The 21,272-nt window shown below is 39.5% G+C and overlaps 1 protein-coding gene across 10 annotated transcripts in view; it reads left to right on the forward strand.

Moving 5' to 3' along the window:
* Positions 1–1,871: 1,871 nt before the first annotated feature.
* Positions 1,872–21,272, forward strand: part of Ccdc158 (coiled-coil domain containing 158) — a 68,932-nt gene continuing 49,531 nt past the window's right edge. For 7 of the 10 annotated variants that reach the window (XM_045129976.1, XM_045129981.1, XM_045129982.1 and 4 more), the window contains exons 1-9: positions 1,872–2,461; positions 7,487–7,529; positions 9,910–10,046; positions 11,876–12,093; positions 14,700–14,809; positions 15,144–15,471; positions 15,869–15,945; positions 17,685–17,795; positions 18,164–18,278. In XM_045129976.1, coding sequence (XP_044985911.1) covers positions 9,980–10,046; positions 11,876–12,093; positions 14,700–14,809; positions 15,144–15,471; positions 15,869–15,945; positions 17,685–17,795; positions 18,164–18,278 — 1,026 coding nt within the window. In that variant the 5' untranslated portion in view covers positions 1,872–2,461; positions 7,487–7,529; positions 9,910–9,979. Of the gene's footprint in view, positions 2,462–3,465; positions 3,564–7,486; positions 7,530–9,909; positions 10,047–11,875; positions 12,094–14,699; positions 14,810–15,143; positions 15,472–15,868; positions 15,946–17,684; positions 17,796–18,163; positions 18,279–21,272 lie in introns of those variants that run through there. The other 3 variants (XM_045129977.1, XM_045129979.1, XM_045129985.1) reach the window with 3 other exon arrangements.

A 21,272-nucleotide genomic window follows, 5' to 3' on the forward strand; every position in this document is an offset into this window, starting at 1 on the left:
CCACCTCAGCCTCATGAGTAGCAAGGACCAGAGCTTCTTTGTATCTCCCCAGTGCTCAGCCCAGGGTCCCAAATTGAAACAAATGAAGAAAGGTATGTGACAGCCCAGGCTTAGGTGTGGACTCTTACAAAAGAATTCTTGGTGACTTGGACCCTACATGACAAAACTCCCCTAGTCTTGTTTGTTAGGTCCAGGCTTCACACAAAACACATGCCAGGAAAGCTTTGTGCACATGGTTCCCCATCCAGCCCACACAAGCACTACAGAGCTTTGTCCAGCGTCATTTTTTGTCAACCAGGTTTTTTCAGTCCACACTATGAAATGGCAGTCCAAATTAACCTCCTTATTCCACCCCCATAATACTTCTTTCCATCTGCCATGTTCAAGTTTGTCTACTGAGGCACAGTACATTCCACCGTGAAAATGTAAGCTCCCCCAGGACAGGGACTTTCTTTTGACTTCTCTTTTATCTACAAACCCTACATATGGCAGGTTGTCTATAAAGTTTTGTAGAATGAATGAAGGATAAAGGAACTCTGGACCTCCTTTCAAACCCCTTTATTACAAAAAAGGTAAGAAGATTTTTTTGTTTTTTGTTTTTTTTTTTCATGGTAGGGTCTCACTGTAGCCCAGGCTGACCTGGAATTCACTATATAGTCTCAGAGTGGCCTTGAACTCATGGTGATCCTCCTACCTCTGCCTCCCAAGTGCTGGGATTAAAGGTGTGTGCCACCATGCCTGGCTAAGAAGATATTTTTAATTCAAAACCTTAGCAATACCAAAAAGTAAAACCATGAGACATACAGAGTCTTATAGTAAAATCAGGTGCACATCACTTTTCATACATACATGTAGATTTAAACAGCTCTTTGCAACTGGCATGGTGGTACATGCCTATAATCCCAGCACTCAGGAGACTGAGGTATGAGGATGGCCATGAGTTCAAGACCACCCTGGGCTACAAAGTGAGTTACAGGTCAGTGTGGGGACCATGTCTCAAAAAAGTTTCTTTCTTTCTTTCTTTCTTTCTTTTTTTTTTTTTTTGCTATTTTAATTAACACATATCACCTAAAGTCTTCAAAAAAAGCTTGGCTGAAGAGATGGATCAGCAGCTAAAGGTGCTTGCTTGCAAATCCTGATGGTCTGGGTTCAATGTCTGCAGTTCCTTTGCAGTAGGAAGAAGCTCTGGTACGCCCATACTCACTCTCTCTCTCTCTCTCTCTTTCTCGTCAATCAACCAATAGATAAATAGATAAATAAATAAATTATATATATGATTTTTTGAGGTAGGGTCTCACTCTAGCTCAGGCTGACCTGGAATTCACTGTGTAGTCTCAGGGTGGCCTCAAACTCATGGTGATCCTCCTACCTTTGCCTCCCGAGTGCTGGGGTTAAAGGCCTGCGCCACCACGCCCGGCTAATAAATAAATAATATTTTCAAAAAGCTGATTGTGGTAGAGAATGAGGGTAGGTAAAAGCTAAAGGCTTCAAAAAGAAGCCTCTGGTGGTGGAACACACTGGTAATCCCAGCATTGAGATGCGGTGGGTGTCTGAGGATGCGCAAGGGAGGGTCTGACTGACAGCCCACGACTGGGCACAGCCCAAAAGGAAGATTTGCATCTCGGACGGCTTTTGTGGGAATGGCAGGTGGGTAAGGCCTGGAGTCAGAGAGCAGGGGAAATGTGAGCGCTGTGGAGTGGCAGGGAGTGGAGATGCCCAATTTGGATGCAGTAGGCCCGTTTGCCGCTGTGGGGCGCTGGAGATCCGGTGCACGCACTCCGTTACCATGGCGACGGCTTCCGGCGCCGCCGGGGGCTGCAGCATCTTCTCCCGCTGATGCGGGGCCTGGGGCGCAGTGGGGAGCCGGCGCATCCCCGGGTCGCGCTGGTGCGGCCGCCCGGCGGACATGCGGCGGGTCTCTTAGGACGAGGTGTCTTTAGCAGGTATAGACGCGAGGTGCGGCCTGGGGACCCCGAGAGACTCTAGTATTTCTGGAACCTTCCACAGCCTTGCGTTTGCACATGGGTCTGGCCCAACCGCTTCGTTTCTTGACCGGAATGAGCAGCTAGCCCACGCTGACTTGGACCTCACTTTGTAGCCCAGGCTGGCCTTGAACTCATGGCCAACTCTCCCAGATGGTGACAGATAAACTAGGGCCTGGAGACTTGAGGGGCCTGACCCAGCAGGACTTCCCATTGTTCCTTGCTTCCTGCGAGCTATGGGAAAGGATGAGGAGAACAGGGAGAGAATCCTAACCTATCGTCCCAAGTGGGACCCTGTTAAACTCTTGTGTCATGCCCTTTTGGCTGGGCCTTCTCTGTAGTCTGCTTCCGGTCTCAGCTTTCCTCCATTATCAGGACCAGTCACATGCACAAGTGCTCCACCGTCCCCATCCTTTGCCACAACTGCCCAAGACACCACTGCTGGCTTCAAGATCAAGGGAAAATAGAAGCGACATGGGGTATTTCTTGAGATTTTCTTTTCTTTTTCTGTTTTTTTTTTTTTTTGAACTGGCAGCAACTTTAAAAAAAAATTAAGGAAAAGAGCCATCCAGCATTTCCACACATCCCAGAGACCAGCTAGGCAGGTGTTTGTTTCTCAGTGGGTAAGGTCTGTACTGTGGGGAAGTGATGGGAGAGGTTTGAAATTCCACCTCTGTGTCACAAATCTTGTTCTTAATTTTAATCATTTATTTTTGTTGTGGGTTAAATGGTTTTCGTGCCAGAGATGATATTATATTCCCTAAGTAGAGAGCAGCAATGAACACAATTCATTTGGTATGCGTATAAAGCCTTTGATTGCTGTTGTGCTTTCTCAGGGAGGACTGTGTTCTAGGTTAAGGTGATATACTTGAAAACTCCAGCATTTGTTAAATAGGAGCTTTTGTGAACCAACTATTTACAAAATACCTTGTGCCCATTTATATGGTATAGTATACTAAACAATGGCCACCCCAAAATATTAGGTTCTAATTCCTGAAGCCTCTAAATGCCATAAGGGAAAAATGCATGTAATTAAGTCATGTCTTCAAAAGGGCCATGAGAGAGAGGCAGGAGGAGTTTTCATGTAGATAGAAGAAGGGCAGACCATGAAGGAAAGATTGGAGTGACGTAGCTTATCATCAGTCAACAGATACAGAAAAGAAATGGATTCTCTCTGGAACTTCTAAGGGGATGGGATCTGCTCATGTCTTCATTTTACATCCTTTAAGACTGATATCGAACTCACCCCTCCAGAACTCAAGCTCTAACTCAAGATAGATTGCTATTATCTTATGCCACCAAGTTTTTGATAATTTGTTATGGCAACTACAAGAAATGAATTTGTGTGGCAATGCTCTCAAATCACCTAAAAATCCTGCATGGATGAATATTTTAAAACTCTGCAGTTGAGGTGGTAATGAGAATAGTAATGAAAACCACTGCATATTTCCCTGAATTATGTAAATTCTAAGGAAAGGACTGGGTTAGGGAGACTGGAATGTAGGTAACAACACCCCTAAACAGGCCTCTCATTCTTCCGTGATGATCCTGGAACCCCACTCGTCTTTTCTTTCTCCATCGGTGAGTGCCAAATTCTTCTCACTCTAAGGCCTTTGTGTATGTTATTTCCTTTAGAGGCATTACTCCAGGCCTCTGCCATGTGTATTGTTTTTTTTTTTTTTTGTTTGTTTGTTTTTTTAAGTAGGGTATTATTCTAGCCCAGGCTGACCTGGAACTCCCAGGCTGGCCTTGAACTCACAGCAATCCTTCTACCTCTTCCTCCCAAGTGCTGCCATTAAAGGTATGTGCCACCAAACCTGGCTACCATGCATTTTTTAATCATTAAATTTAAAAAGCTCCCCAGAAAGGCCTTCCTTGACCTACCTGAACTAGAATAGCCTCAGTTCCATCTCATGATAAACCACTACTCTGTTGTTTTCTTCATTGCACCTGGTCATTCTCAAAATCATATATTTTTTAAAATTATTTATTTATTTATTTGAGAGCGACAGACACAGAAAGAAAGACAGATAGAGGGAGAGAGAGAGAATGGGCGCGCCAGGGCTTCCAGCCTCTGCAAACGAACTCCAGACGCGTGCGCCCCCTTGTGCATCTGGCTAACGTGGGACCTGGGGAACCGAGCCTTGAACCGGGGTCCTTAGGCTTCACAGGCAAGCGCTTAACCGCTAAGCCATCTCTCCAGCCCTCAAAATCATATTAAAAATATGTTTTTCTTAGTATCACTCCCATTAGAACATAAATTCATAGGGTGGAAACTTGATTGGTGTTGATATTAGATACTCCTATCTCTGATATTAGTAGAAATGTTATTTATGTTAGCAACACATTATAAACCATCCAAATGCCAGCAATAATAATTGTTACCAAGTGCTTACTGTGTGCCAGGTTCTGTGCAAAATGCATTGTGTGCATGAATTATGTAATTGAAGCTTATTAGTTTGGATGTGGGACAAGATGGTGAGCATGTCTTCCCGATACAGTTTGCCCACATTAAATTAATTTTTCAGAAGCATTAGGCAGTTTTCTTTCTCTTATTAGTATGGTTTTTTTGTTTGTTTGTTTTTTGGTTTTTCAAGGTAGGGTCTCACTCTGGTCCAGGATGACCTGGACATAACTATGGAGTCTCAGGGTGGCCTCAAACTCTCAGTGATCCTCCTACCTCTGCCTCCCAAGTGCTGGGATTAAAGGCATGTGCCATCACACCAGCTTAGTACGTTTATTTTTAAGACATGATCAATGCACTTTGACTGGGAAGATAGTGATGGACATCTTTCCCCATCTTCCTCCCTGTAGACTGCAGTGGGGAAAGTCTTGCTAGGGAGGAAAAGAGGACTGAAAAGAACAATATACACAACACTACTTCTAAGGAGCTCCACACTCAGGGCAGAAACATCCTAGCCTAGATAAGTGTTATGGACCAGAGCACAGTGTTTGTGAGAAAGGGCAGGTGATGAAGCTGGGAGCTTGTTTAGCTTGGATGTAAAGGGCTTTTAAGTGCTAGCCTTAGCTCTAACCTTAGTCTTTGAACAAGATTTAGCAAAATGGCTCCGCTTCTAAAGAAAACTAGAAAACGAAGCCAGAAGTGTATTTTAAGGTATTTTATAGTAGGTCTAGCAAGAGTTGATGAAAGCATGAAAAAAATTTATGGGACTAAAGTTAAACTATATAGTCAAGGATTCCTGCCTATAGCCTAGGACCCTACACACCTAAGATAACTTTACTGAGTGACAGGATATTCGATTCAACACAATGTTGTTAATTAGATGTGGAGCTGTAATAGATGAACAATAACTAAAGATGCTAATATGTCTGACTTCAGCAATAGCATTTATGACATCTGAGAACACACTAGCATGCAAGTTTGGTGGGAAGATACAGAGAGAAGATTTAGGGTAAAATTAATTTAATAAGCCGGGAGTGGTGGTGCATGCCTTTAATCCCAGCACTCAGAAGGCAGAGGTAGGAGGATAGCCATGAGTTTGAGGCTTCCAGATCAGCCTGGGCTAGAGTGAAACCCTACCTCAAAAAGCAAAAAAAAAAAAAAAAAAAAAAAAAAAAAGAACAATGCTAAGCATATATATAGAGATAATGAGCACCAAGGAATTCACCAAAATGTATTTGGAAATAATTTTTATTTAAAAAAATATATATTCAAGCTGGGCGTGGTGGCACACACCTTTAATCCCAGCACTCTGGAGGTAGAGGTAGGAGTATCACCATGAGTTTGAGGCCAGCCTGAGACTACATAGTGAATTCCAGGTCAGCCTGGGCTAGAGTGAAACCCTACCTTAAAATCACACACAGACACACACACACAAATTAATTTATGTACTTATTTATTTATTGGAGAGAGAGAGAGAAAGAGAGAGTAAGTATGGGTATCCCAGGACCTCCTGCTGCAAATGAAATTCAGAGACATGCACCATTTTGTGCATCTAGCTTTACATGAATACTGGGAATCAAAGCTAGGCCATCAGGCTTTGCCAAGTGCCTTTAATAGCTGAGCTATTGCACTATCTCTTCAGCCCCTAGAAAAAATTTTTCTTAACTTAATAGCCTAAAATGTGCTGGAAGCTTTGCTATTGACTGAAATTAGCCACGAGAAGTAATCTCATGATTTTGGGATTTTTTTTTTCCCCAGGATCTCACTCTAGCCCAGGCTAACATGGAACTCACTCTGTAGCTTAGGCTGGCCTCAAATTCATGGTAATCCTACTAGCCTCCCTGAGTGCTAAAATTATAGGACTGAGCCACCATGCTCATCTAAAATTAGTCTTTTCCTGAGTACTTTTTGTAGGAAGTTGTGGGTTGTCTAAATAGATTTTGTTTTAGTCTAACACTGCTCAAGAGAAGATATCCAGTGACAGTTGCCATCTCAACAGGTGTTATCATCCTTGTCCTAAGTACCTAAGAAGGAAGTTCACCATGTGTATACGCAGGACTCTAGTTTTCAGAGTCCATCTCTACCTTAAATTTGAATATGCCTCTTTTCACTTCTACTAACTGGTCCTAACTCTGCACATGGAAGACACTTGTTATTTATTTATTTTGAGTTTTCAAGGTAGGGTCTCACTCTAGCTCAGGCTGACCTGGAATTCACTATGTAGTTTCGGGGTGGCCTTGAACTCATTGGTCCTCCTACCTCTGCCTCCCAAGTGCTGGTATTAAAGGCGTGTTCCACCACACCTGGCCTTTTTTTTTTTTTTCAATTTTTATTTATTTATTTGTAAGCAGAGAAAGACAGAAAAAAGAGAGACAGAATGAGCACACCAGAGCCTCCAGCTGCTGTTAACGAACTCCAGATGTGTGCACCATTTTGTGTATCTGGCTTTATGTGGGTACTGGGGAATTGAATCCCCATCATTAGGCTTTGCAGGGAAGTGCCTTAACCAGTGTGCAATGTCTTCAGCCAAACACTAATTTTTAAAATGCAACAATCCCTTACTTAAATTGCACTGAGATTTTCTTTTTTTAAATCCTGGTTGTTTACCATTTCAGCACACCTGTTTACAACTGATGGAACTATGTCTGACTCACCAGATAAAGTGCTTTATCAAGTAACTATTCTAATAAGTACAAGATCTATCACTGATAATATTTAGCCAGTTTGCTTAAGTCAGTTTAGACTATAAACTGGAAAAAAGTCAGGTATTAGAATACAGATACATACAGGGGTCACCTATGCCTGTGGGCTTACTTGCTGTGCTAATAATGCCAATAAGATGTGTGCTGACAAAATTAGCATTGGATCCATAGATAGTATATAACTGAACATGTTTGATTGTACACATAGCCCAGATAAATGTTAGGAACTATAAATTAAATTAATATAAAATTAATAACTATTATGTTGATATTGTTATATGCAAATATTTGAAGGCATTAACAGATAAAAAATTAACTTGTAAACCGGACTTTTTGAATATCATTAACTTTTAGTTAATGATACTTATGTATTAATAAACAGATTTAATGTTTTTCAGGTATTAGTAGAGTAACTGAAAATAAGAATATCCTGAAATTAAGGTATCTCTTATTTTATTTCTAGCTATATTTATCAATTATGGATATACACAGATAATACACTAGTTTATTGTGTCTGAATCTAATTCATTTTAGACAACTTGAATTCATGAACCTGATGAGTAGATAACCTGAAATATCTAAACTATAGAAGCCACAAGAGCTTTACCTAAGTGATTTTGAGACTTTACTAACAAATAGGTGTTTTCAACTCTGAAATAAACCTATGCTGTCTTCTTTACTTTTTTTTGTGGGACTATGGATTAGACCCAGGGTCTTAAGCAAGCACTGAGCTACATCCTTAGCCCTTTGCTTATTTTCTAAGGACAAAAAACAACTTCCCTTTGAAGGATTATATTCTACAAAGGTCCTGAATACTGAATTAATAAATTCATTGCATTCACCATCTTCTATCAAAGTAAATAAGCATGGTTTCCAGATCAGAATATCCAAGTCAAGCCTTCATCACCCCCCCCCCCCCCCGAGGTAAGGTCTCACTCTAGTTCAGGCTGACCTGGAACTCACTCTGTCAGTCTCAGGCTGGCCTCAAACTCACCTCTACCTCCCAAGTGCTGGGATTGAAGGCATGTGCCACCACACCCAGCAAGCCTTCCCCTTCTTTTCTCTCTTCTCCAACTTCTAGTTTTAATTCTACCTCCCTTACTCTTAGATTCTGTTTCTATTTGACCCTAAAGTTTTGTTATCAAGTACAGTAGATTAGCCTATGATTTCCTAATGCTGGGCTGGGCTTGTCTACCTGTCCTGTTCATTCCCACAGGCTTTGATCTATCTATAAATTATAACATTACTTAGTAATTTGAACTCTCTTAGTGTCATTCATCAGCTTGAAGAATCCCCAAATGCATCCCTTAGTGTGTAAGTAAAATTATACAATCAAGATGATTTATTATTCTGTAAAATGGCTAGCAATTTTGCCTAGCAATTTGATTCATATTCCATTTGTTATAGTTATTTTTGGATTGTTTTCATTCCTACTGCCTATTTCCCCAAAATGTTAACACTAATCTTACAAAAGTGGAATTGATTTGTACTTGTAGTTTTGCCAAGTGGCACCTCAGTAATAATAAGGAAAAAACTGAGTGAAATAAAAAGGAATTCTAGCTGGCTGTGGTATGTTCGAGGCCAGCCTGGGGTTACACAGTGAGATATAGGTCAGCCTAGGTTAGAGTGAGATACTACCTGGAAAAAAAAAATAATGCTAAAGGAATCCTACTCAACAAAAAACCTGTAAAGTTTAAAGCATTTTTAGCACTATACTCTTAAAACATGAATTACTGTAAAAGTAACAAATTTATTTCTAAGCTTCCTCTTTCCATAATTTTTTGATCCTGACCTGCATCTACTTTTGTTTTGTTTTATTTGGATAGAGTCTCTCCATTTAGCTTTGGTTGATCTTGAATTTGCTATGTAGCCCAAGGTGGCTTTGAATTCAAGGTACTCCTGCCTCAGCCTTCTTGGTTCTGGGATTACAGATTTGTGATCTGTGCTTTTCTGACTTTTAATGTATCTCATAGATTCTGATCAGATATTTCCCAGAAATTTTTAATTTTTGTTTATATTTCCCTTGTCACGTAAGAGTTGTGACAGAAGGTATAAAGTTTGCCCCTTCCCTCCTCCATGCCACTGCTCTGGATTCCCAGAGCCAGGGCTCTGTATTTTGACATTTATTATTCCAATCTTTTAATCTTTGGCTCACCTCTGCTTTTTTTGAATCTTTTTAAAACCTTCCTTCTCCCATTTTTTCCTTAGCAGTGGTGGTGGACTATAGGAACTGCTTTGGAAAAATTCCTTGTATTAATAGTCATTTAAAGGTTATGATATTCTGCCTTTAGGATACTGAAGGCATGGAATACATGTGGTCTGTTTGTTTTCATGCTTGTTGGAGGAAAAGTAAGGGAAGATTTGGAATCAAGTGACCACCTAGAAGCCTCCTCTTGGAAAAATCTAAAATCATCAACATTATTTAATATCAGAGAAATTTTCCAACTTTGTTTATTGATTTCTAAATCGTTGATTGTGATTCTTTTGCTTTAAAACATTTTCTTCCTTTATTTTGTGATATAATTTTATGTGACTTAAGAGAAAAACTCTGCCCCAAACCAGAGCACTAATTACCATAATAATTAAAGTGCTATTTTTTCCAGTACCCTAAATGAGTTCCATGCCCTTTAAAGTCAACATGTTTTACAGTCTAGTTGCCTATTAGTTTTATATAATAACGAAATAATTTTGTATGCATAATTATTTTTCTGGAGTAAAAGTTATAACTACATTTCAATATTAACAGTTAGCTTCTGTTCTGTGAACTTTTTCCCCCACATAGTACTTTACTAATAAGGATTGAATCCTTGCTATTTTATAGACAAGAACTAACTGGTCCAGAGAAGCATTCATATTTCAAGAGCTCTAAAAAGAGGTAGAACATAGTTGGTATGGAATCAAAAGCTTGCGAACCAAATAATGAAGATCTTTTGTCAAGTGGCATCACATCCAATGGAAGTACGTACTTTTGTAAGCAGGATAGAAAACATCAAAGTAAAGAAATCTACATAATATTCATTCAAACTCCTAGTTTTTTAAAAAATATATTTAATTAATTTATTTATTTGAGAGAGAGAGAGAGACAAAGAGGCAGATAGAGAGAGAGAATGGGCACACTGGGGCCTCTAGCCACTGCAAACAAGCTCCAGACGCATGTGCCCCCTTGTGAATCTGGCTTATGTGGGTCCTGGGGAATGGAATCAGGTCTTTAGGCTTCACAGGGAAATGTCTTAACCACTAAGCCATTTCACCAGCCCTCAAACTTCTAGTTTTTAATGTGCTGTGCTTTTAACTACAGGACACAGGAGTAGTCATGAATGTCTAGTATGTTGCTTATAATTCTACTGTTTAAAAATATTTTTATTAGCTGGGTGTGGTGGCACACGCCTTTAATCCCAGCACTCGGGAGGCAGAGGTAGGAGGATTGCTGTGAGTTCGAGGCCACCCTGAGACTCCATAGTGAATTCCAGGTCAGCCTGGGATAGAGTGAGACCCTACCTCGAAAAACCAAAAAGAATTTTTTTAAATTTATTTATCTGAGAGAGAGAGAAAAAGAGGCAGATATATAGAGAATGGTCACACAAGAGCAAACGAACTCCAGATGCATGCATCATCTTGTGCATCTGGATTTACCTGGGTTCTGGGGACTCGAACCTGGGTCCTTTGGCTTTGCAGGCAGGTTCCATCACTACTAAGCCACCTCTTCAACCACAATTCTACTTTTTGAGGAAGAAATTGTCTAGCCTTTTAAATAAGCATATCTGGCTTTTGGTAAATATTTGCCTTGCTTTTGATCTAAAAATTGTTTCTGTGTTGAGGCTCTTCAGCTCAGCGATCCACCTAATTTCCCTAACCCTTTCTCTTCCTCCAGTGTTTGTTGATCAAACATAGCGTGTGGGCTGTCTTTCCCTCTGAAGTTACATAGTTACTCTGTAATGTCTTCATAGGTGGCCCATTTAAGATGTTAGTCTCACAGCTTTAAAAATATATTCTTTTAGTTATTTGCAAGCAGAGAGAGACAGAAAGAATGGGTGCATCATGGCCTCTAGCTGCTACAAACTCCAGATGCAAACACCTCTTTGTGCATGGCTTTACATGGGTACTGGGGAACTGACTCAGAGTCATTAGACTTTGCAAGCAAGTGCCATAACTACTGAGCCATTTCTCCAGCCCAGTCTCACAGCTTTTTGACCTCTTCAATTTTTACCTTTATTTTAGCCTCCCTCCATGCTTACATCTTATTAGCTAACATGTTGGACGTCCAGATGTGGATTTCCTGCCACTTCATCATCACCGTTTCCTGTCTCAGTGGGATGCTGATGGCACTGAGAAACATGTCTATGATCTTAGCTAGATCTCTCTAAAGTTTTGAGATTATACCATATCAGCTGATCCAAAGTCTCTGACATGACCACAAGACTCATGATCTGTCCTAAATTTTCATACTTATGACATGGTGTGGTGGCTCCTTTCTTGGTACCCAGAAAAGTGCAGCCATATCAAGATCACTGGCCATAATTATGTTGCTCCCACCTCCACTGTCCTTTCTCCTCTCCTGTTTCCCAGACTGATCAGTTGTAGCTTATCTATATCTCAAGGCTCATTTGGCTCCCTCCCCACAGCCTGTTCTCACCTCTCTTAGCACTGTTACTGTACTTTTACTTGCCTGTTTTTTCCATGAGACCTGGTGCTTGTTCTTCAGGTTTTAATAAGAGAATCATCTAGCATAATGTTTGCCACAAAGTTATTTTATAAACAAGTTAATTAATTAATTCTTTAATACTCAGGTTCTTCAAGCCCATTTTTTGTGTCCTCTATTCGTGGTACAATAATTGAAAACACAACTTCAACTGGGACCTTGACACAAATGCCTTTTTTCCCTAAATATGAAGTAGAACTTGACTCACATAAAAAAGTCATCCCTTACCCTGGAAAGGAGCACATCGAACGTGTTCTGGAAGAATATTCACATCAAGTCAAAGATTTGCAGAGAAGACTGAATGAAGTGAGTTGCATTCTACTCTTCTAGCACCTCATGCCATTTGTAGGACAACAGGGAGGCATATTGCCTTGGAAGAAAACATGAGCCATGGTTCTGTGGGCTAGACTTGTTAGTTTGCTATCTCCTTTCTACTGGGTTAATGAGAGCTCCAGATGTATGTGCCACCTTATGCATCTGGCTTACATGGGGAATCGAACCTGGGTCCTTTGGCTTTGCAGGTAAGAGCCCTAACTGTGAAGCCATCTTTTCAGCCCTTTTGTTGGTAATTATAATGCCTTGGTTTCATAATATACTGTAGACAAAATTGAAATAGTTCAAAATGTTAAAATTAATGACAGTTATTACAATCAATAATTGCTTTATGCCTGCCATTCTGTTGTTATGATATCTGGCTTCTCTTTGCAAACATTGGTAGAAAGTACAATTTTACATATATGTATTTACACAATAGCTAAATAGAATTTAGAAGGTGGCTGCTAAAATTTTCAAATAGATCTTCTATAGAATCAGGCTGACTTTCACTTGCATGTTGTATCCTACTAGTCCACTTTCTAAAAGTCAGACTTCTTCCCATCATGCACAAAGTTCCTCATGATGTAGTCTCTGCTGGGTACAGTTTGGCTTTGTTCAGTCCCTGGTCTCCATATCTACCTGCTCTTCCAGCAGTATCAAGCCACCTGCTCATTTCTGGATGGACCTTGTGAACCTAAATCACCATACCTTTTGCCCAGGTCATTTCCCCTTCTCTACCTTGTCTGCTGGCAGCCTCTCCTTACCTACCAAGGTTCATCTCAAGCATTTCCTTCTTTGAATCCTCTTTTAGATAGCACTGGATGTGAGATACTAGCTATATAAAGATGAAAAAGACATAGTCCCTTCCTTATAGTCTTGTGACTAGGATATTTAAAGCAAAAATGCTAATAACACTGAGAGTTGTGTAGGGCTAAGTGGTGATGATGAATCTACTTGATAATTGATACTCCTTTTCTTATTTGAGTTTTTAGCATTTGACCCAAGCAACTCATATTCATTCTTATTCACTCTCTCTCTCTCTTTCTGTGTGTCCTAGTAATCCAAGTCAGGGCCTCATGCATGCTAGGCAGGTATTTACTACTGAACTGCTATTACTTCCTTTCCTTCCCCTTACTCTTCATCTTCTTTCCCTTTATCCCTCCCTCCTTCTCTTCTTTAAAGTCACACTATGTAGATCAGGCTGGCCCTGAACTTGGGATCTTCCTGCCCCAGACCCCCAAGCAATGGGACTAAAGGCATGTGCCACCATACCTAACTTTAGCATTTAGGGTGTTTTTGTTTAATTTGTTTTGTTTTGGCTTTTCAAGGTAGGGTCTCACTCAAGCCCAAACTGACTTGGAAATCATCCTGTAGTCCCAGGCTAGCCTCAAACTCATAGTGATCCTTCCTCTGCCTCCTAAATGCTGGAATTAAAGGTATGAACCACCACCCCTGGCTAGCATCTAGTTCTTTTCTTTTCTTTTTTTTTGGCAAGCCCAACAGACTGGTCTCTTTTTTTGTTTTTGGTTTCTTCAAGTTTCTTCAAGGTTTCACTCTAGCTCAGGCTGGAATTTACTATGGAATCTCAGGGTGACCTTGAACTCATGGCAATTCTCCTACCTCTGCCTCCCAAGTACTGGGATTAAAGGCATGCGCCACCACGCCCAGTTTACAGACTGGCCTTTTTTAATGAGAAAGATAGATAGATAGATAGATAGATAGATAGATAGATAGATAGATAGATAGATAGATGGCATGCCAGGACCTCCAGCCATTGCAACCTGACTCCAGATTGTGCCCCTTGTACACATGTGCAACCTTGTGCACTTATGTCACTGTGTGTCAAGCTTATGTAGAACTTGGGGAGTCAAACATGTGTCCTTAGGCTTCACAGGCAAGCACCTTAACCACAAAGCCATTTCTCCAGCCCTAGCATCTAGTTCTTTATGGCTGGCTGTTATGTCTCAAATTCCTCTGCAAATACAAGTTCTTCTGTTCCTTGTATTACCTCTCTTTATTTCTTCCTTTCCTCTGGATTTTTTTTTTTTTCTGCTTTGGCCTCTGGTTTTGAATTTTTCTTTGAGCTCTCAGTGGTTTTGGTTTTTCTGTTCACACTTAAGGATAATGCAATAACAAAGCAGAGGCAAACTCTTTTCAACTATTGTGCTGAGAGACACTTCAGTGCTTGAATATAGAAAGCTCAGTAAAGATTTTTGTAGCTGAGCACATTGACTTTTTAAATGATAGTGTCTGCTGCCAAGTGTGGGTTGGAGATGGGGTTTGACTTTTCTGTATGCATAATTTCAATAAATTTTCCTGTTTTAAAGAATAAAACTTATTTCCATTTTCACTTTGAATCAGAAGAAAGATCTGTTTCATGTTTGTTAGGGAGAATAGATGAAGAGAGGCCAAGCTACTTAATGTATTCAATTTAGCTAGGTGAGAAATTATTCCCTGGATTGTAAACTATAGTGGCAAGAAAGGGTGGTTTTGTACATATAACAATAAATTAGTAACATGTAATCTTTTGAAAATTATTATCTACATGGAGTTGCCTTCCTTTGTTAAAATTTCTATGACTTTTCTTTGAATTTCAGAGCAATGAGTTGCACGAGAAACAAAAATATTACTTAAGGCAGTCAGTCATTGATTTGCAAACAAAACTTCAAGAAATGCAAATGGAGAGAGATGCTATGGCTGACATCAGGTTAGGATTTGTTACCCGAATCCTCCCTTGCCCTGCAGTGCTGAGGATTGGGCCCAGGGTTGGGGAATGTTGGGCAAGCAGTCCACCAATGTGATAAATCCTCTACCCTGGTATGAGCCTGTAATCTCAACACTTGGGAGGCTGAGGCACGAAGCTTGCTGTGAGTTTGAGGCCAGCCTGGGCTGCACATGTTAGCTCAAGGCCAGCCTGTCATAACATAGCAAAACACTATCTCAATTCCCTCCCTTCCTTTAAGTTTTACAAAATTCTTGCAGTAGAATGACTTTTACCAGTATTACTTCCTTTTTTTCATTTGTTTTCCTTCATTTCATAGACGAAGAGAGAGTCAGTCCCAGGAAGATTTAAGAAATCAGCTTCAAAACACAGTTCACGAACTTGAAGCTGCCAAATGCCTTAAGGAGGACATGTTGAAAGATAGCAGCACACAGATAGAGCAGCTGAGGAAAGTGATGCTGAGTCATGAGGGGGCGCTTCAAGAAATCCGATCAACCCTAGTTGATTTTGAAGAGGCCTCAGGCAAGAAAATCTGTGAACAGGACAGCATGTCTACTATGCACTTCCGCAACTTGAGCTCAGCTATTAGTAAACTCCTAAGAGAATTAGACACAGAAATTTCTTATCTAAAAGGAAGGATATTTCCAGTAAGTGGTGAGAACACTCCTTCAATTTTATACTGAAATGCATTAAGAGATAATCTTAGGTATATAATTTTAAAAGTTCTTAAAAGTAAACCAACTTCTTACTTTTCTTCTCTGAGATAATAGAAGTTCCTTTCACAGGGCTCTCTCTTAATAGGAAATTAGTTTGATTTACCAGTATCACTTTATAAAGGTATAACCCGAGCTTTTACTAATAACTAATAAATTAGTTAATTTATTTAATTTTGTTAATTAGCTAATAAATTAGTGCAATAGTAGAATTGAAATTATTTTAGTAGTTTTCTACTTATATCTTTTTAAAGCATTACTTTAGTCGAAAATCTGAATATGCTAAACTTTGGAATTATTAGTATCTGCAATATCTCTTTTTCAAAACCAGGTAGAGGATCAGCTGGAAACACTGAAAGCAGAATCACAGAACAAAATAGAACTACTTCTTCAGCAACACCAGGACAGGTAGTTTCTGATGAAGGTGTAAAAGTCATAGTGAAATTATACCAGTCTTCATCTCTTACTTATAATTTCAAAAACTACAAAGACCTGACATACAACATTTTTTTTACTACAGCTTTGTGACAAACTCACACTCAATCTTTATCTGTCATTAATTAAAGCCGTAAGGAAGGCTTTATTCAAGACTGCTGCAATAGAGGTTTTGTATAGGGTAGAGAGAACAAGTTCGGCTCCTAATACAACAAAAACAAGTTGGGATTTATCACTATGGAAGAAGGTGAGGGACCAGTGGATGGAAAATAATTAAGAGGACATGTAGAGAGTTGGGGATCCTGACTAGAGGTCGGCTGCGGGATCGGGAACTTGAGCAGGTTCAAGGTTGCACAGATAGCAAGGGGGACAGCGCTCTTGCTGGGCCAAAGCTGGGTCCAGGCTGTGGGATCGGGAACTTGAGCAGGTTCAAAGGTTGCGCAGATAGCAAGGCGGACAACGCTCTTGCTGGGCCAAAGCTGGGTCCAGGACAGCACAGGTGGGCTGCTGTCAGGTGTCTGCAACAGGACAGTGGAATTCTTACCTGGACAGTGCTCGCATGGGGTAACCTCCTCTCCCATCTCATGCCTCTCCTTGTGTGTTTTCTTGTGCTTTCTTTTAGCTTATAGGAGGGAACCATCTTTTAGCTCTCCAGCATCCTTTTCCTCTTCTGTAGAGCAGAATTCCAAATCTAGAAAAATGAAGATTTCCTTAACAGCTGTGGAGAAGTTACAGGTCCTTGCATTGTGTAATATTAATATGAACATTAAAAGTTAAAAAAAATTTAAAAACAGGATGAGTGCAAGGTCAAAAAGGTCAAAGCATAGCTAAAAGAGGGCTTAGAAGAACCTGACTAAAGTTTGATCAAAGAATGAGTCTTTGTCACTTATCTGTTGATGAACTAACATAAAACTTTTTATAGCCTTTCTGATTCAGTATATTTATAAACTTGTGTTCATATGTTGGGTTTATAGGACATTGTCCTAAATCTCACTATAGATATCTGATAGTAGTCATAATATTCAATCTTTTTTTTTTTTTTTTTTTTTGAGACTGGTCTCACGGCCTAGGCTAACCTTGAGTTCTGAGTTCTAGGACTCAAACAGCCTTCCTGTTTCTGCTTCTCAATAACTGTGACTATAGCATGTACCACCAGGTCCTTCTAAATTCTCATAATTTTTTGTGTCTTTTTTCGAGTGATCTCACTCTAGCTCAGGCTAACCTGGAACTCATCTGTAGTTACAGGCTGCCTCTAGCTCACTGTGATCTTCCTACATCTGTCTGCAAGTTCTGGGATTAAAGGAATGCACCATCACATTCAGCTTTAAATTCTCATAATTTATTACCATTATAAAAACCAAATTCTGAATTCCAAAACCTAGCTAGCTCTTAAAGATTTTAGGTAAAGGATTTTAGAAATGTCATTAAAAGAGCAGCATGTACAAAGATGGGCATGGCTTACGTCCGTGATCCCAGCACTTGGGAGGCAGAGGAAGAGGCTCTCTGTGAGTCTGAGGCCAGCTGTTCTACATAGATCCAGGCCAGCTAAAGCTGCATGAGACCCTGTCTCAAAAACAAACAAGCAAAAAAGAACAGCAGAAAAACTGAAGCAAAATATTCAATTGGAAAGTGTTGAAAAACATTAATTTAAAAAATAATTCATGAGCAAGAACTTCCTATACCAAGTAATAGTCATTATGTTCTTTCCATAGGATTGAGCAGTTGATAAGTGAACATGAAATTGAAATAACAGGACTTACTGAGAAGGCTAGCAGTGCTCGAAGTCAAGCTAATAGTATCCAAAGCCAACTAGAAATCATTCAGTATGTATGCACTGGAGTTTTGAAATTGACACTCATTAGCCCTCACTTGAAAACTGTGATCTTTTAGAAATTGCTTAGTAATTGATTCCATAAGAAAGCTTTTCCGACACAGAAAAGAAAACATAAGTAAAAAGTAATATTATCTGACCATGTGTGAAGTATTATTGTAAGTATTTAGGCCTCCTGGAATTGTCTGCCTTAAGTTGTGCATGGTTCAGATGATAGGATAAAACAAACACATTAGATGATTGTCCTAATAATGTCATATGAAATAATTAGTGATCGTATCTAAAAGATAGGGTCCTCTTAGGAATCTCATTTGTTCTTACTTTATTATTTGCTTTTATACCCTTTCTAACCCTTCTTAGAGAACAAGCAAGAAATCAAAATTCAATGTATATGCGTCAACTCAGTGACTTGGAATCTACTGTGTCTCAGCTGCGCTCTGAACTAAGGGAAGCCAAGAGAATGTATGAAGACAAGGTAAGTTTAGACTTTGCTGCCCTATATCCAGCAACTGTCACACACACAATTGATAATGCATCTTCAGTAAGTTTTAAGAATGAAGAATTAGAATAATTCCTAATTGATATTTGTATATTTAAAAATCAGTGTACATTACAATAAAAATATCCTAAATTATCTGCAGTTACAAATAATTGTTATTTAAATTTCTCAAATTAATTCACTTTTAGAAAAACATTTTTGTATACTTTATTTTTTCTTTTTCAAAAATGTTTTTATTTATTTAATTTATTTACTTGATAGAGACAGAGAGAAAGAGAAAGAGAGAATGGGAGACTGGAGCCTCCAGCCACTATGAATGAACTCCGGATGCATGTGTCACTTTGTGCACCTGGCTTATGTAGGTCCTGGGGAATTGAACCTGGGTCCTTAGGCTTTGCAGGAAGCACCTTACCTGCTAAGTCATCTCTCCAGTCCTCAACCATTTTTACTACAGTAAAAATTCTCAAAAGAGAAAAAAAGCTGCCATTCATAGGAGCTGGTGTTTTTCATCCCTGGTGAGAAGGGTGACCTGGGATGGTCACTATACATCTCATATCCCAAGTCCAGTTTTGTGAATGCTTTTATCCCCTAGAGTGTCCCACTTTGGAGGATAAATTCAACTTAAGTCACATTTCTTGTAAGACTGTACAGGGTCTTGCAGAGACAATTTGGGTATAGTTCTAGCCAATGCATGCAATCAGTTTTTTATATCTTACTTATGGAGTGGCAGGTTAGGAGAAATAAAATGTTACAAAGCTACCAGATTCTCTTTATAAAACGAGACCAGTTCTGTTGGACAACAGCCCAGGAAACAAAGCTCAATGCGGGCAGAATGAGGTACCAGCACTAATCCATCCAGGTATTTGCTCTTCTCCCGGTGGCTTCTATTTCCATTCATTCCACCAGAGGGCGCTGTTTCACCTAGATTTGGCCTTTAACCCTGCAGCAAGCTAAGGAAAATTAAGGACAGGATTTTGTTGAAAGTTTAAGCAATCAAGATAACATGCAACTGATATACTTTCAGCAGTATATTTTGTGTCCTTAGCACTAGTGTCTTTCAAACATTTTTTAACTCTACTCACACTAAGAAGGTAGTCCATCTTATGATCAAGTTACACAATATAATAAAACAACAGAAAAAATATTTATCTTTACATGTAATGTGGGTTATTTCCCATTCTCTTCAGATGTTGATTTGAAGCTCATTAAATTTTGTTATAATTGAGTACAGAATTGCAGTTTGAGTAACACCTCATTTGTAAATATCTTTGCATTGTTCTTAGCCTAAATATTTGGGCATCATTTCAAGCAGTGTCACCTCTAAGGAACTTTGAGGGACCTTATATTGCTTAGATTCACCCCAAGAAACAGAAACCCAGAGAAGCCAATTTTTTGTGTTCTAGTTTAAAATATATAAAATCAAATACAAGGTCAGTTTAAACATATTCCCAGTATAAATGTTAAAATCTGTTTCCTGATCCTTATAGACAAATGTAAAATGTATGTAAGTCCTATATTAGTACTTGGTGACATATTTACATGTAAATAGATATGTAACTATTACATATTCATGGTTATAATTATCAAGGCAATAGCTACATATGTGTGTATATGTATATATGTGTAATATGATTGTTGAATATATATCATTTTAATGAACAAAGATTAAATTTTTTTATTTATTTATAAGGCAGATAGAGAAAGAATGGGCATACCAGGGCCTCTAGCCACTGCAAACAAACTCCAGACACATGCATCACCATGTGTATCTGGCTTACGTGGGTTCTGGGGAATTGAACCTGGGTCCTTAGCTTTGCAACCAAGTGCCTTAACTGTTAAGCTATCTCTCTGGCCCATAAATGCAGATTTTAAATAAATTGGGTCCAAGTAAGGATGAAAAGTTATTAAAATTCACACCCTCAAAGGAGGCTCAAGATCCATTGGGGAGGGGCCAAAAAGAATGTAAGAACCAAAGGAAGGGAAGGACTGTTTATAATGCACTCTTCCGGACACAAAATGGCCTTGATATTCATGACCTCATAGTGCCTGATACAAACTACACAGGACCTTCATAATAGGAGGAAAAAAAGTGATACCATTAGAATAGAAGAGAGACTAACTGGACAAAAGAAGGGATTCAAGGGAGGGAGTATTTGGAGGGGGGAAATGGGGATGAAGGGAGGAAAATATGGTTTATTGTCTACACTTATGGAAGTTGTCAATAAAAAAATCAAAAAGAAAAAGCTTGTTTTGGTCATATGTTCTGTAGTTAAAAATATTTGATTATAGTATATTCAAACTAAGTTTTATTTATTTATTTAAGGCAGTGTTTCACTCTAGTCCAGACTTACCAGGAACTCACTCTGTAGTCACAGGCTGGCCTTGAACTCATGGTAATCCTTTTATTCTAGCCTCCCAAGTGCTGGGATTAAAGATGTGCACCACTATACCTGGCTCCTAAATTTTAGTTTTGTAGGCTATTGAATAGATGCCTTAGAAGCAGAAAGAAATGGAATCCCAGGAGCCAGCTCAATGTGTAAGAGCATTAGCTGTGTAAGCAGGAAGACCTGGATTTGATCTCCAGCACCAATATAAAAAGCTGTGGGTGGCCAGGCATGTCTGTAAACCCAGCACTGAAAGGCTCCCTGGGGCTTGCTGGTCAGCCAGTCTAACTGAAAAACATATCTTGCTAGGTGCAGTGAGAAGAGATTCTGTCTCGAGGAACTAAGGCAGAAGAGCAATAGAGGAAGACATCTGTGTTCTCCTCTGGCTTCTGCACGTGTGTCCACATATGTCTTGTTTATACATTACATGCACATACATACTACATACGCACCACTAAAAACAATAGAAAGGGGTTGGAAAGATGGCTTAGCAGTTAAGGTGCTTGCCTGTGAAGCCTAAGGACCCATGTTCGACTTTCCAGGTCCCACCTGAGCCAGACACACAGTGATGCAACCGTATAAGGTT

This window comes from Jaculus jaculus, chromosome 11 (genome assembly GCF_020740685.1).
Source record: "Jaculus jaculus isolate mJacJac1 chromosome 11, mJacJac1.mat.Y.cur, whole genome shotgun sequence".
In the NCBI taxonomy this organism is placed as follows: Eukaryota; Metazoa; Chordata; class Mammalia; order Rodentia; family Dipodidae; genus Jaculus; species Jaculus jaculus.